Below are 14349 nucleotides of genomic sequence, written 5' to 3'. Positions count from 1 at the left end.
AGGCACAGGGTGGCTATTTAAAGAATCTCAAATATAAAATCTATTTGATTTGTTTAACACTTTCTTTTGGTGAGGAGGGGGCTGAGAAAGAGAGAAACAGAGGAGGTCTTCTGGGGACAGCATGTCTTCTTTACTCTAAAGACAGCCTCTCAGATTTACATCAGGAGAACCGTTGTTTTTTGGGGTTGATAAAATGATCGAGGATACATAAGAGGCTCGACAAGATTATGAATTAGACGAAAATGAATGAGACGTGACGGAGTCAAAAACAAATCAGCCTTTCAGTAGAAAATAATGACATTGTTGCGCTAGGATGTTCAGCTTCACAGTTCTACTCTAGCGCTTGACTAAAGCAGTCACTCAGCGAAACACCAGCATGAAGGGTGTTGATCAGAGACACACCGGCGGATGGATAGATACTGCGATGGAAAACGAGTGCGTGGTGTCATGGAGAGGAGAGGGAGGACTGTAACACACAGTAACTGTGGTTGATGGAAGGAACACACAGCTGTGTCCCCAACCCCCCCCCCCCCAATACTGTAGACTGTGTTCCAACTCCCTGTCACAACCTTCCCTACTCCCTGTCTCTCCACCCCTGTTCCTCACCACCTCACCCCTCCCCCTCTCTGTCTCACCTACCCCTTGAGCCCTCCCACCTCCCCCTTCACAACCTCACTGGTCTGTACTTTATCACGGTAGCACTGTCTCTCTACTCGTCCCTCCTGTCATCTGTTGTCAGTTGGAGGAAGAAAAAGGAGCTGGCTTCAGACGCCTTTCACGCTCTCTCACCATCTCTCACCCTTTGGCCCGCTGGTCTTTAGCCCTCAGAAGTCAAAAGACCCATTCACAGTTCTCACACACTCTCTCCAGCAATCATGCTTAGAGCTGAGACGGATATACTTGTCAGGGAGAGTCATAGGGAAGATGGGTCCAATGCTGAAAGATTGACGTAAATGCATGTTGGTTTGAAAGCAATATCTCTGACGGTGGACTAACAGCCAAAACATTTCTTCTACGCTTGTTTGCCTCTTGAATGAAGAGATCAAGCAAAAAAATGACTTTTAAACTCTCTTTTTGAGTGTGGACCCTCGTATGCATGTGATGGTTTCAAAGTAATCCATTGTGTTGTTCTTTGTTTCAGCTCTTGTATGAGGAGTGGGCGAGTTACAGTGTATTTTACAAATACCAGCCTATCGGGCTGGTGAGGTGAGTTAAAGTTTCATATTCTGAAACTGAACTTGAAAGCTTAGATTGCTCTGTTCTTCCTCAATCTCTGTCTGATTAATGTCTGTTCAGATCGAAACGTCACAATACGTTTTAATCTAAATATCTAAAAAAAAATATCAAAAATCGGCATGGAGAAAGTGTTAGACCTTACTTTCTAATGCAGCGTGTTGTTCATCACGCAGGAAGTACTTTATATGTGTTCTATTCTACTCTCTTCTATTCAAAAGCTGAGATTGTTCTGTTCTTCCCATGCAGGAAGTACTTTGGGGAGAAGATAGGGCTGTACTTTGCTTGGCTGGGGCTGTACACCCAGATGCTGATCCCTGCTTCTCTAGTGGGAGTCATCGTGTTCCTATACGGCTGTGCCACTGTAGACAACAACATTCCCAGGTTAGCAACATAAGGCCCCATACACAGCTTGTCAGAAAACCAAGGAAATAGTCATAGGTTCTATCCGGCAGAATCATAGGGCATGTCTACGTGAGGTTACGATTCACACAATTCATTCACTGTGTGCAAGGGGCCTAAGACCATTGAACTGATTGAAGGTAAACCAAACGGAAAGCCCATAAAGTGACCCCCGGAGACATAGCTCAAGTAGAGGTATGATCTCACGTCCTAATCAGACATCCAATTGAATCGCTTCAAACATTGTGACAGACAGCTTTAGGCTGTAGACTGGTTAACAGTGGGATGGTGACACACAGTAGAAAGGAACTGTGCCATGGTGACTGACACGTGCACAACTTGAAGCCAGGCCAAAGATAGACCAATCGGACGATCTAAACGATTTATATTCAAAACTGAATTAAGACAAAGGTTTAACAGTTTATATTTATTACGGTAACGTATAGCAAACAGATAAACGATTTATGTGCAATAGTTTGAAAATACACTGAAACCCATCAATTCTGCGTTCATAGCCGTCACGTTGATTCCCACTCAGAATACCTGTCAAGCGCTGTACCTCTGTCTTGTCTTGTCCCTACCTTCCGGCTCGTCATTAACATCTTCAATCATCTTCACTTCCTGCTAGCATAAATAATGCAGTTTAGTAAAGTATTGACAAGATAGACCAGGTCACTTCCTGCTGCCTTAAGCTTAGTCTTGGTGTGTCAGTCCAGAACAATGAAAAGGAAACAAGAAAACGCGTTCCTCCGGAGACAGAAGAGGTGATTTCTAACGACCAACATCTGGTTGATGTTAGAATAGACGACAAGGCGAGCTGAAGCTTCACCCCTGGCTAACGTCTCTCGTCTCAGTCAGGATAGTTCGACACTGCTCTCCGTGTCTCAATTCTGTGCCACTGGAGTTCACAGGAACTGAATACACTTGACTTAGCCTCGAGCTCCAGCGTTCTACTGTGTTGAGAGCCTGGCTCGTGAGACTAGACCTAACTAAACTACACAGTCCAGATCCCTGACATTAATCGTGTAAATATTTTTCATCGCTAGTCGCTTCAGCGAACTCTGGGCAGGTGTACATTCACCATATTTACAAGGATTTATTCAATATTCACTATAATATTATAATATATTAGATCTATAGAAGTCAAAAGTCCCGATAGCTTGCAGTGGTTCTCCTAGGATTTCTTTCAGCGGTGGTGGACAAGGTAGCGGGGGAGGGGGGTTGGATGTTGTAGAACGACTGAGAAGGTCACTTCTGGTGATATTGTTTAAAAGACATTCTACTCCAAAATGCAGGAAAATGGAATTACTGTATGTTGACACCATCTGAAATATAACTAATGCGTGCCACTGCACTGTGCTCTGTTTGTTACAAGTATATCTTGTAACTTGTCACTGATCTTAAAGGGATAACGTAAGAGATAATGTTAAATATAATCTTAAAGGGATAATGCAAGATTTTGGCAATTACGCTATTTTATTACTTACCCAGAGTCATATGAACACATGGAGACCATTTGTATGTCTCTGTGTGCAGTTTGAGGAAGTTCAAGGTAGTTTTCGAGAACCATTGCTAACTGAAGTTAGCGCAATGACTGGAAGTTAATTAGCAATTGCACTAATGCTAGTTAGCTACTTCTTTTGAACTGCATGTAGAGACATAAACGGTGTCCGTGAGTATCCATTCTGAGTAAATAGAAAAAGGGAGTAATTGCCAAAATATCGCACTATTCATTTAAACGAGCAATAAAGTATATATATGTAAAAAATGCAAATACATATTTTTGGGGGAGTGGCGGCAACGATTTAGCAGTGGCGGGCCACCGCTGCTAAAGGAATATAGGGGAAACACTGGCTTGACAGGCTGGCCTAATAACACTGGTGGTAGTGAGATGAAGAGGGCTGACTGTTTGTCTGTCCCCCCCCTCCCTCTACACCTCCTTCCCACCATCTTCCCTCTTTACAGCATGGAGATCTGCCACCCCAGGAACAACATCACCATGTGCCCGCTGTGTGACAGAGCCTGTAACTACTGGAAACTGAAGGAAGCCTGCGGGACGGCCCGGGCCAGCCACCTCTTTGACAACCCTGCCACCGTCTTCTTCTCCATCTTCATGGCCCTCTGGGGTAAGAGGCAGATGCTCGTCCACACAACATAACAGAACAGCACGACTTCATTTAACAGGGACAATAGTCAATAACCAACAACTCAGATGGTACTGTGAAGCCCGGCGATAGACTAGCATCCTGTCCAAGGGGTGTACTTGTACATCAAGCTGCCGCACACTACAAAAACAGGAAATAGGCTATTGCCCAATGGGCCGTTCTTGCTTGGACAAGATGATAGTAAAATGTAACAGTTCCGGACTTAGCTAGACAGTTCATTTTTATCCGTCGTCCATCTCAACTTTTGTAATAATAAAAATGACATCGGCCATTTAGCAGATGTGTTTATCCAAAGTGTTCAAACATGGCGGTAGTTGTGTGCTTAGAGGGCACAGTCAGACGGACAGTTTCCTCTGTTCACTTCCCACCTGCGACTAACAGTACAGTGCATATGTGTTTAGTGTGTGTATGTGATCCCGGCAGGAAATGAACCCACGGCCTTGGCGTTGGCAGCGACTGAGCCACACAGGACCGCTCTAAACAATAGGACTGACTCCTTCTTCTCAGCTCCATCTATTTTCTTCTTCCAGATGTTTAGTCTCCCGCTTGTCTTCTTTCTTTCTTTCCTCCGTTCATTTCCCGACCACCTGCATCCACTATTCTCTCTTTCTTTCGCTCCTTCCGGCTCTTTCCCTCCATGACTGTCCAAGCAACACTAAGCCCTGTAGACTAGACTGCACAGTGTCTCACTAAGTGAATTAAGCCACATTCACTTTAAAAACGGGACTCTTTGGTGGTGCATTCCTGTGCTCTGTTCAGTGTCACGGTAACGCTGGGCCTGTGAGGCCTGAGACTGAAGGGAGGAAGCAATAGACTGGAGCGCTGTATGAGGGCACAGGTACAGCCCTGGGATTTATTTGCTGTTTAATGTGTGTGTGTGTTATTTTCACTACTGGGCGTTATCATCTGGTGGTGATATGATAGGCGTGGATGAGGCTTTGTAGTATACAGCACAGTATACAATTCAAGTATTACAGTATGTTGTGTCGTTGTTGTCCAACGAGTGAAAGAGTGGCGTCCCTCACTGTTGGAAGTAGGACGTAGCGCATTACCGATCTACTAGGACTAAAGGTGCCATTATAAAGGGCCTTTCAGACCAACTTAAGTAATTCAATGATACATATTTTTAAATAATTGTCTGTATGCCCTCCCTGCCTCTGTTGTCAGAGTCAATATTGTGACCAGAAATGTTTGGCTATCCACAAATGTACATACCAGCATCCCTAATGTAGTCAGATACCTGTACACATTGTCATACTCCACATAGGGGTTATTTCTCATTCAATCACTTAACGTCAACTCTATGGGAAACAGTAGAGTAGTGGCGTCTCGCTCATCCAGTCTCCTTCATCCAGGGTCACTCATCCAGTCTCCTTCATCCAGGGTCACTCATCCAGTCTCCTTCGTCCAGTCTCGCTCATCCAGTTTCGCTCATTCAGTCTCGCGTATCCACTCTTGCCAAGACGCTTTCATGGATGAACATGATATGGATGAAATGTAGAGCATGTTATCGCCCCAGGTGCCTGTCTGCATATAGACTGCCACCGCCCTTTTGCTGTTCCACTGGACTAGAAAATACCTACCATCAATCCATGTCATCTCCACACTGAATCACATTGAGTTAGCGACACGTTTAGCCCCTCATCCCACGCACGTGGCAATTGATCATTTGGCTCATTATACATGTAATAATTGATCACTGCAATCTTAATTTTAGCACCTTTATTATGGCATACTAATTATTCTTCTAGTCTGGCTGAGGAACCATAATTGGACTGCCAGAGTCACTGATAACTAATACAAATATACCATTTAACAGACACTTTCATCCAAAACAACTTACAGTCCTGCATGCATACATTTTATGTATGGGTGGCCCTGGGAATTGAACCCATAACCTTGACAGTGCAAGCAGCATGTTCTACCAACTGAGCCATGCAGGACTCCCTTCCACATAATTTTCTGCATAATCTGCACAATGTTGAAAAAACTACTGAATAAAAATGGAGATGGAATTACTTTAGATTTGCATCAAACTGTACAATCTGGGATTTGAAAAAGATCAAAACAGCAGCCCCATCACTGTTTGGGGTATACAGCAGAGGGACGAAGGCTTTGGACGTGTAACCCTTCTCAAATTCATAGACAGCACTCTAGATGGAAGGACTGACAATCTTGTTGATATTGTGGATTATGTTCTTCCTGCGTTGAAGGGGCCTCTCAGCGTAACTCTTAACCGCGTCGTGTTTCTGCAGCTGCCATGTTCATGGAGCACTGGAAGAGAAGGCAGATGCGTCTCAACTACGAGTGGGATCTGACAGGCTTCGAGGAGGAGGAGGTGAGTGCTCTCCTGTTAGTGCCTTGCATTTCACTACTATTTGTTTGCGAATGGGAGCGCCATGTTGTAGACTGGCGAAATAACGCCGGGAGTTGTTGTTTGTTTCCAAAATACTGCTATTACTGCCCAGTAATATTTTCTCCACAAATAGTTAATTATTCACAATTCCATCACTAGCCATGGAAAGCGGAATAGAAGAGAAAATGTGGTATAACTACATTTCAGTTGTCTTGTCAGTGTTGTTTTATTTGGAGACAATAATAGTAACTGGCACAATAGACTGTGACATCATTTTTTTTTCTTCAAGTCCATTTTCAAAAAGATTTCAAGGTTGAGAGATTTTTGTAACTCTCTTGTCCTCCTCTTTCCCCCGTGGGTACCTACAGGAAGAGCTGAAGGTTTGGAACATTTCATTTTACACAAATATCCTTTTCCCCCTCGGTCACCATCTGGCTTTGCTACCCCTCACACTGGCTCTTCTTCTTCAGACTGTCCATGGACACCTTCACGCCCTCCTAAAGCACCCACAAACTACCACGACCCATTGAACCACTACTCCTTCTCTGAATGCCATCTAGGGTTACAAAATTCTGCTAACTTCCAACTGGGGTTGCTGTATAAAAGCTGGGAATTTTACAACCCTAATGGCCACTGCTTCTGGCCTGCTTACGGCACCTGAAACATCCTGTCTCCTTGGAGTCGGATGACAGGTCCAGCTCACCAGCCCACAATCTCCTGGCCTGGCCAGTCCTCTCTCTGTCTCTCTCTGTCTCCCTGACCTGTCCCCCTCTGCAAAGATCCATGCTGCTCCAGACCAGCAACAACTGCAGCCTTGTCTTTGTGATAATGTCCTACCCATCTCAGTAGAAATAGGTAGAACCTGACTGGGTACCAGCAACTGCAGACAACTGTAGTCTTTGAAAATCTTCTACCTACTTTATACTGTAGAACTTGACTTGACTTTATAACCTCACCTCGACGCCGGGTTTGTTGACCCAGTTGGACGGACAGTCACATCCTTAACGGCTGTATTAAATTCTGCACCTGATGGGAGAATTCTATGTATCCCAGTCAGTCCCCATACAGTGTTAAGTACTTCTGCCTCTATTACATCCTTAGGACCACCCGAGAGCTGAGTACGAGCTCTGCGTCATGCAGAAGTCCCTGAAGAAAGAACACATGACACAGAAGGTACTGATTGCTTATTCCTGGGTTTTTACTGTCATCCAACTTCTTCTGTAAATTGATGTGCAGTCTCTTCTTGACTCCTAATGTTTGGAAAAGTGTTTGCCCCTTACATAATGATTAATCCTCTCCTGTGGTAGATTGATGTGACACTCGTACCACACAGGTCTTAGAAGACTACAGTGAGATTGTATGTCTTATAACAGTCTTTACACCTTTACATGACTAGCGTGTGTTTTGTGTTATCTTCTTTTACCCCTTTGTCCTGTTGTTTGTTGTGTTTGTGTCCTCTGACTGTATGAAGCCTACAGAGATAGCAGAAGAACCAACAAACAAATGGAAGCAAACAGTTCAATCTGCCATGGCTGGGCTTAAACTGGTACTTTTAGTGTCCTCGCCTCCTCCCACACCTATCCCACACACACTCTGTACTATTCTGTCCAACACAAGGCCAATCCCAGTCATCTCATACATAGACTTCGGTTGGTTCCTAGACAACACACACACACACACACACACACACACACACACACACACACACACACACACACACACACACACACACACACACACACACACACACACACACACACACACACTTTGTATTAATTGAAATGGGCCTAATGGAGGTGTGTGTGGACTACTCACACACCTCCGTTTAGCCTATTTCAATGAATAGAGAGAAACTGCTCTTTTGTCTGTAAAGCATGTTGATTGATGATTGCACATTTTCACAACAATTCCCAAGTAAAGTACAAATAGCGTATAAGGGTTACAGTAAGAATGGACTTGACATCTCTGTCCATTTGACCTAAACAGCCCCCTCACTAAGACCCCCCCTACCCTCCCACACACACACACGCACACATGCACTCTCTCTCTCTCTCTCTCTCACACACACACAAATGACCATGTACATACACACACACACACACACACACACACACACACGCACACGCACACGCACACGCACACACATGCACATACACACACTCTGTCACCGTCTGTCAGAACCAGTGCACTTTCTTCTTTCTTGTCTTTCTTGTTACTTTATTTGTTGTTGTTCGTTTCTGTGTAACTTGAATCTGAATTCTCCATAGCGATAGTGCTTGGATCTCCATAGCGATAGTGCTTGGATCTCCATAGTGATAGTGCTTGGATCATAGCGATAGTGCTTGGATCGCCATAGCGATAGTGCTTGGATCGCCATAGTGATAGTGCTTGGATCGCCATAGTGATAGTGCCTGGTGCTTGGTGCATGTTGAAAATGTTCTGGTAATGAGATTGAGACTGTATGGTTTGTTTTCTTGTACTTCCATGGACAGCATGTTAGCCTGTTCTGTTCCAAAATGGCTGCTGGGAGGTGCTGAACTCTTCATTGACTTGGCTCCGTCGAAAACGGCACCCCATTCCATATACTGTGCACTACTTTTGACCGATGCCGTAGGGCTTGTTACAGGCCTTTGGTCGAAAATAGTGCACTACTGTATGTAGGGAACAAGGTGCGATTTTAGACCCAGTCGTGTTCTGCCTGAGATTTGCTGCCTAGAGAATGGAATGATGAGAACGATGAATGACTAAACGCTTGAAATATAGTGAATAAACTGTTGGAACACTGTCGTCTTGACTTCCAGGCTTGAATAATTCAGTATGAAGCGTTTGTTTCGGGGTAATGGTTTGTCAGCATCAAAACACCAGCTTTTCTCCTCTCTCCTCTCCTCCTCCATCGCTGTTTGGATTCTTCTGCTGACTGGCTGTAATATTTCCCACATGCAAACAGTACCAGTACGCTTGGCTAGACCTTTATAGATCTTAATATTTTCTCCCCTCTTTCAGACTGAAAAAGAAAAGCTGACCTGCCGAGACCGCTTACCAGCATACATGACCAACATAGTCATGATGCTTCTGATGGTGAGTCCAACCCATTTAGCAAAGCACAACTGCCATGAGGCATTTAAGATTGAACCACATGCATTGTACAGACTTCTAATACTGTACATTGTTCATAAAAAAAAAAACGTGTGCGTCAACATTGACATCATTTAGAATATTGAATAGCTCCCTGTGTGTTTATTCTATAGACTTACCGTTTCTTGTAGTGGCTGCAACTCAATCCCCTCGTTCCGGCGATATAAAGTTTGTGCCTATTCCATAACATGGGGCTTGTGAAAGCGGTATTTTTCTACACATGAGAGGATCCAGACAAGAATATCGTCACAAACTCGTCTGTAAAACCTGAACAGAGCTACTAACTAATATGTCACCGCCATCGACAGATGAGACTCTCGTGAACAAGTCAGTGTTGGTGGTTTGGCTCTACGACATCCAAAAACTTTACGGCAGTCGTCTGAACTCTCTGTTATGGATGTCCTCATTTCAAAGAGGTTTTCTCACAAAACCGTCTCTCCAGACCGAAACCGTTGGAGCTACAAACTAATATGTCACCAATATCGAAAGGGGAGACTCTCACAAAGGTGTCGGCTTCAGGGGAGTGGTCTGAAGGTAACACAGTACTGGGCTATAAAAATGGCAAAAAGTGTATAGGGGGTGAAATGTGCCACGAATAACGTGAGTAAACATGGGTCGAAACATTATTTTTCCTACGTTTTCTTATATCTCTCAGATATGGGACAGACACTTTGAAACCTTATTTCTTGTGATTTATTTTCTGACTGTCTGTTTTGCCATGCACAAATGTGTTATTCAATGTGTTTCTATGGGCTATAGCAGTAAAGGTCAAATTTTCATCAACTATTTTGTATGTATATATTTTTATACCTACAGTGGTCCTAAAATTCTAAATCAAATGGATAAATTATGAATTTTATTACCATCTTAAAACAATTCCATACGTTAACTTAGTCGATATTTTGATCTAAGGGCTTAGCTCTACAATTCCTAAACTGTGTAACAGATGATACTGTACCTAAGTGTTTGACGGCACGCTGGAAAAGATTGACCTTGTCGGGAGGCCTTATCCCTGTTACCTCTTTCCAGATCGGGGTGACCTTTGCTATAGTGTTCGGGGTCATCCTCTACCGGATCTCCATCACGGCAGCGCTGCACATGAGCAACAACCCCACGACGCGATCCAACGTCCGTCTGATGGTAAAAACCACCGCCGCAATCATCAACCTAGTGGTCATTCTGATCCTGGACGAGGTCTATGGAGCCGTCGCCCGCTGGCTCACTGTCCTCGGTACGTCTGACAACTTGTATAGAAGTAGGGCATGCACATGCAGTAACTAGCAAGTACAGTACATGGTATACAGAATCAAGTCATGGAAGAAAGATTCCCTATCTTTGCATGTCCTCGGGATGTCAGCCTGACAACCTAATTCCAATACTGTAATAACAATACATGCATATAGCACATTTAATGTGCTTTTAAAGACTGTTCCAAGCTATCAACAAGGCATTTTGGGTTCTATTTATCAGTGTCCTAGGTCGGTCTGACAACTTGTTTGAACAATTCCTCGGGCAAGACCCATTTACAGAAAGTGAAGTGTGCATTTTGCATTGACAGTCCACCAACTTCCCGATTAGCTGTGTCACCACTAGCAAGGATTTCTGTTGTTCATTTCTAACAACAGGCCAGTGTACTGCATCACCGTGCTACCTACTTTTCCAACTGAAAATAGCTCCAAAATGTACTTGCATCTAAGTGACAACAAACGTACCGTCATCTGGTGTGCTGAATGATCTAATCGATCAAATGTATTTGTAAAGCCCTTTTTTTTTTTAAATCAGCAGATGTCACAAAGTGCTTATAAAGAAACCCTCTAACACTCCGCTTTCTCTCTAGTCCTAGATCTGATCCTACTATACTCTTTTCGTGTTAAGTCTCGAGCAGCAGCGGTCTTCTACGTTATTCACTAACGTCTCTACATCTCCTGCCTGTTTTCTCAGAGGTCCCAAAGACAGACAAGAGCTTTGAGGAGAGGTTGATATTCAAAACTTTCATCCTAAAGTTTGTGAATGCCTTCACCCCCATCATATACATAGCATTCTTCAGAGGCAGGTGAGTCCCCGCAGCTTCTCTCTCTCTCTACTCTCAATTGTTCTGTACGAGCTTGTAATGTGACGTGGTAGGACGCAATGGGACGCTATGCAATGCTTTTCTGCTATGCTACGCTATCTTATGTCATGTCATGTTGTGCTATTTTAATGTCACAGTCTATGTCCGTGAGAGGTCGTAGAACTCCTCTCAGTGTTGCCTCTCCCAACTTCCTTCCTCCTGTCTCCTCATACAGGCTTGTTGGACGCCCTGGAAGTTATCTGTATGTGTTTGAGTCGTACCGCATGGAAGAGGTTAAACACTTTTTCACTATCAACCCTCCTCTCAGTCTCTGAGAGAACTCTGCACCACGAACAGTAATTTAGAGAGTTGTGTTAAAGATTTACCACATTATTTGCCATGTTATACAGGTATATTTAATTTTTCATACGTTTTATCATATTGCATAGTGAAGTGTAATGTTATTAACAGCAGATGGCTATGAATTAAACCCTGTTAGTTAACCTAGGAACATAAATTCGGAGTTCACGTATTCAAAATAAATCTGTATGATTCGAGTGCTGCTCTCTTGAAGCTGTCAATCAAAGCTCACAACAGTGTCAGGCTGGGATTCAATCAAACACGGATAAACGACTACGATTGTCTCTCTTGAGCCGATGCGCAGTGTTTACAGTGAACTTCGACCTCTTTGAATGTCGGGGAAATTGCCTGTGGCTGTGAGGAAGTCGTAAATCTGGGTTGGTTTGAATCCCATCCTTAGTACTTGTCTTTTATCGTGTTAGTCTTTCTGTAATGGAAGTGTGTTACAGTACGGAAGGGTTTAACTAGTCTTTTTTCCCTCGGCAGTGTGCTCATGGCGGATGTCTGATGGAGTTGTGTATTCAGCTCAGTATCACCATGTTGGGAAAGCAACTCATCCAGAATAATTTGTTTGAAATCGGCATCCCGTGAGTACACACACAAGCGCACACGCCAGCCTCGTCACACACACCACAAAACAAAGTCTGCATATCTGACTTGCCTAGTTAAAAAAAAGGTTCAATCAATTACATAAATAAATATCAAGGATGCAAAAGCCAGAGGCCCATAAGTAGTTCTCTATGCTGATCTGATCCCAAATCATGACTGTGTTCCTGTCCCTGTCCCTCCACTGAGATTATGTTCCTGTGCCACTGCCTGTCTTTGGCTCTGACTGTAACTGTGTCCCTGTCTGTAACTGTGTCCCTGTCTGTAACTGTGTCCCTGTCTGTAACTGTGTCCCTGTCTGTAACTGTGTCCCTGTCTGTAACTGTGTCCCTGTCTGTAAATGTGTCCCTGTCTGTAACTGTGTCCCTGTCTGTGACTGTGTCCCTGTCTGTAACTGCCCTATATGCTGTATGGCGTCTTATGATTGTGTTCCTTTGTGTGCAGGAAGCTGAAGAAGTTGATAAGGTACATCAAGTCTAAGAGAAGGTCCTTCCAGGAAGAGGAGAGGGAGAAGAAGTTACAGCGCTATGAGACGGACCACTTCCTAGAGCCCTTCGCAGGCCTCACGCCAGAGTACATGGAGATGAGTGAGTCTCTCTCTGTGTGGACGTGCTTGCGAGCATGCGTGCGTGTGTGTGTATGTGTGCGTTGGTTGAACGCTCTGACACTGCTGGAGCTCCCTGTGAGACCTTCGGTAGCAGGACCAATCAGTCAGACAGACCCTATTCTCAAGTATTTGTTTTGAATATAGAATGTAGCCTTTAATTACATTCAATGCCATGCAAATCTTAATCTGGATATGTCTACATTGTCCAGTTTATTTTAAAATCCTTTTCTTCTCTGCTTGTTTTCTCCATTTTCCATGCACCTTGGTTTGAAAGCAAAGTAAAAACAGCATTTCTGATTCTCCTTTATGTTCCAATTGAGTTGTGAGGGAACTGTTGCCTGACCTCTAGGTGTGAGGTAACAAAACCCATTCTGCTGCTGCACTGTGACCCGGTACATGTTTTTAGTATGGCAGATATTTCACATTACACACCTCTGCTATGGCAATGCGAGTGGGCATTTTCCGAAATAGCTGTACTGTACTGTGAAGAAGGTTCCATTCCCATGTTGAATTTTATTTTAATCACATACTAGTGGTACACTCTTAGAGAAAAGTATTTTTTCGGTTTTCCCCATAGAACTGTTTTTGGTTCCAGGTAGAACCCTTTTTTGTTCCAGGTAGAACTATTTTGGGTTCCATGTAGAACCCTCTGGGGAAAGGGTTCCATATAGAACCCAATAGGGTTCTACTTGGTACCAAAAGGGTTCTACCTGGAACCAAAAAGGGTTCTTCAGATGGTTATCCTAAGGGGACAGCCGGAGAACCCTTTCATGTTCTAGATAGCACCCTTTTTTCAAAGAGCGTAGGACAATATCACTGTAATGCTTTAATACATGTTATCCTCAAAAGGTGATAACATGTGAAGGAACACTGGCAGCACAATCCACAAGCTGGTTAGTTGGCACCTTCGTTCAAAGACAATTGTCACAGCAGGTGGAAGAAGGTCCCTTTCAAGGTCAGCAGAATGGTAGCATTCTAGGTAGACTATTTTGCAGTCGCATGACAGATCACGTAGCACCTGGATAGGTGTTTAACAAATCGGCTAACCACATGATATGATCTAGCAATCTGATGCCCGGGTGCCCGACTGAGCAGTCGATGACGTGCCACACAGCCATTGGCTGATGCGTGCAGTGTGACTGCAGTGTATTCGGCCTGGAACACTGTCATGTCAACAGGAAGTGGCACAGTAAAAGTTGTGGAAACTGTGAGGACCGGGGTCTCTACTGAGTAAACTCAGGGTTTATTTCTGTTGGCCAGAGGACCAGTGAGACCCTGTGATGAATAAAACAAATAGCCTTGTTTTTGTTGTTATGGAGATCTTTAGACGTAACCCCTGTCGTGAGAGAATTCTGATAGGCCTTCATGTTGGTTTAGAAACGATGGTCAATTAATTGCTTCAAACAAGCAAAGCTTTTTAGTCTGTAACTGGCAC

The 14349-nt window shown here is 43.9% G+C and overlaps 1 protein-coding gene across 8 annotated transcripts in view; it reads left to right on the top strand.

The window, feature by feature from the left end:
* Positions 1-14349, top strand: part of LOC129866692 (anoctamin-1-like) — a 64685-nt gene that overhangs the window by 33059 nt on the left and 17277 nt on the right. For 2 of the 8 annotated variants that reach the window (XM_055939499.1, XM_055939506.1), the window contains 13 exons: positions 1142-1206; positions 1483-1617; positions 3601-3761; positions 6056-6138; positions 6525-6536; positions 7258-7329; positions 7628-7702; positions 9160-9234; positions 10321-10522; positions 11233-11344; positions 11577-11634; positions 12188-12288; positions 12752-12894. In XM_055939499.1, the coding sequence (XP_055795474.1) occupies positions 1142-1206; positions 1483-1617; positions 3601-3761; positions 6056-6138; positions 6525-6536; positions 7258-7329; positions 7628-7702; positions 9160-9234; positions 10321-10522; positions 11233-11344; positions 11577-11634; positions 12188-12288; positions 12752-12894 (1294 nt within the window). The remainder of the gene's footprint in view (positions 1-1141; positions 1207-1482; positions 1618-3600; positions 3762-6055; positions 6139-6524; positions 6537-7257; positions 7330-7627; positions 7703-9159; positions 9235-10320; positions 10523-11232; positions 11345-11576; positions 11635-12187; positions 12289-12751; positions 12895-14349) is intronic. The other 6 variants (XM_055939501.1, XM_055939500.1, XM_055939503.1 and 3 more) reach the window with 3 other exon arrangements.

The sequence above is a fragment of the Salvelinus fontinalis genome, chromosome 12 (genome assembly GCF_029448725.1).
Source record: "Salvelinus fontinalis isolate EN_2023a chromosome 12, ASM2944872v1, whole genome shotgun sequence".
Classification (NCBI taxonomy): Eukaryota; Metazoa; Chordata; class Actinopteri; order Salmoniformes; family Salmonidae; genus Salvelinus; species Salvelinus fontinalis.
The sequence above is the reverse complement of the archived record's forward strand: the minus strand, read 5'-3'. Positions and strand labels throughout refer to the sequence as shown.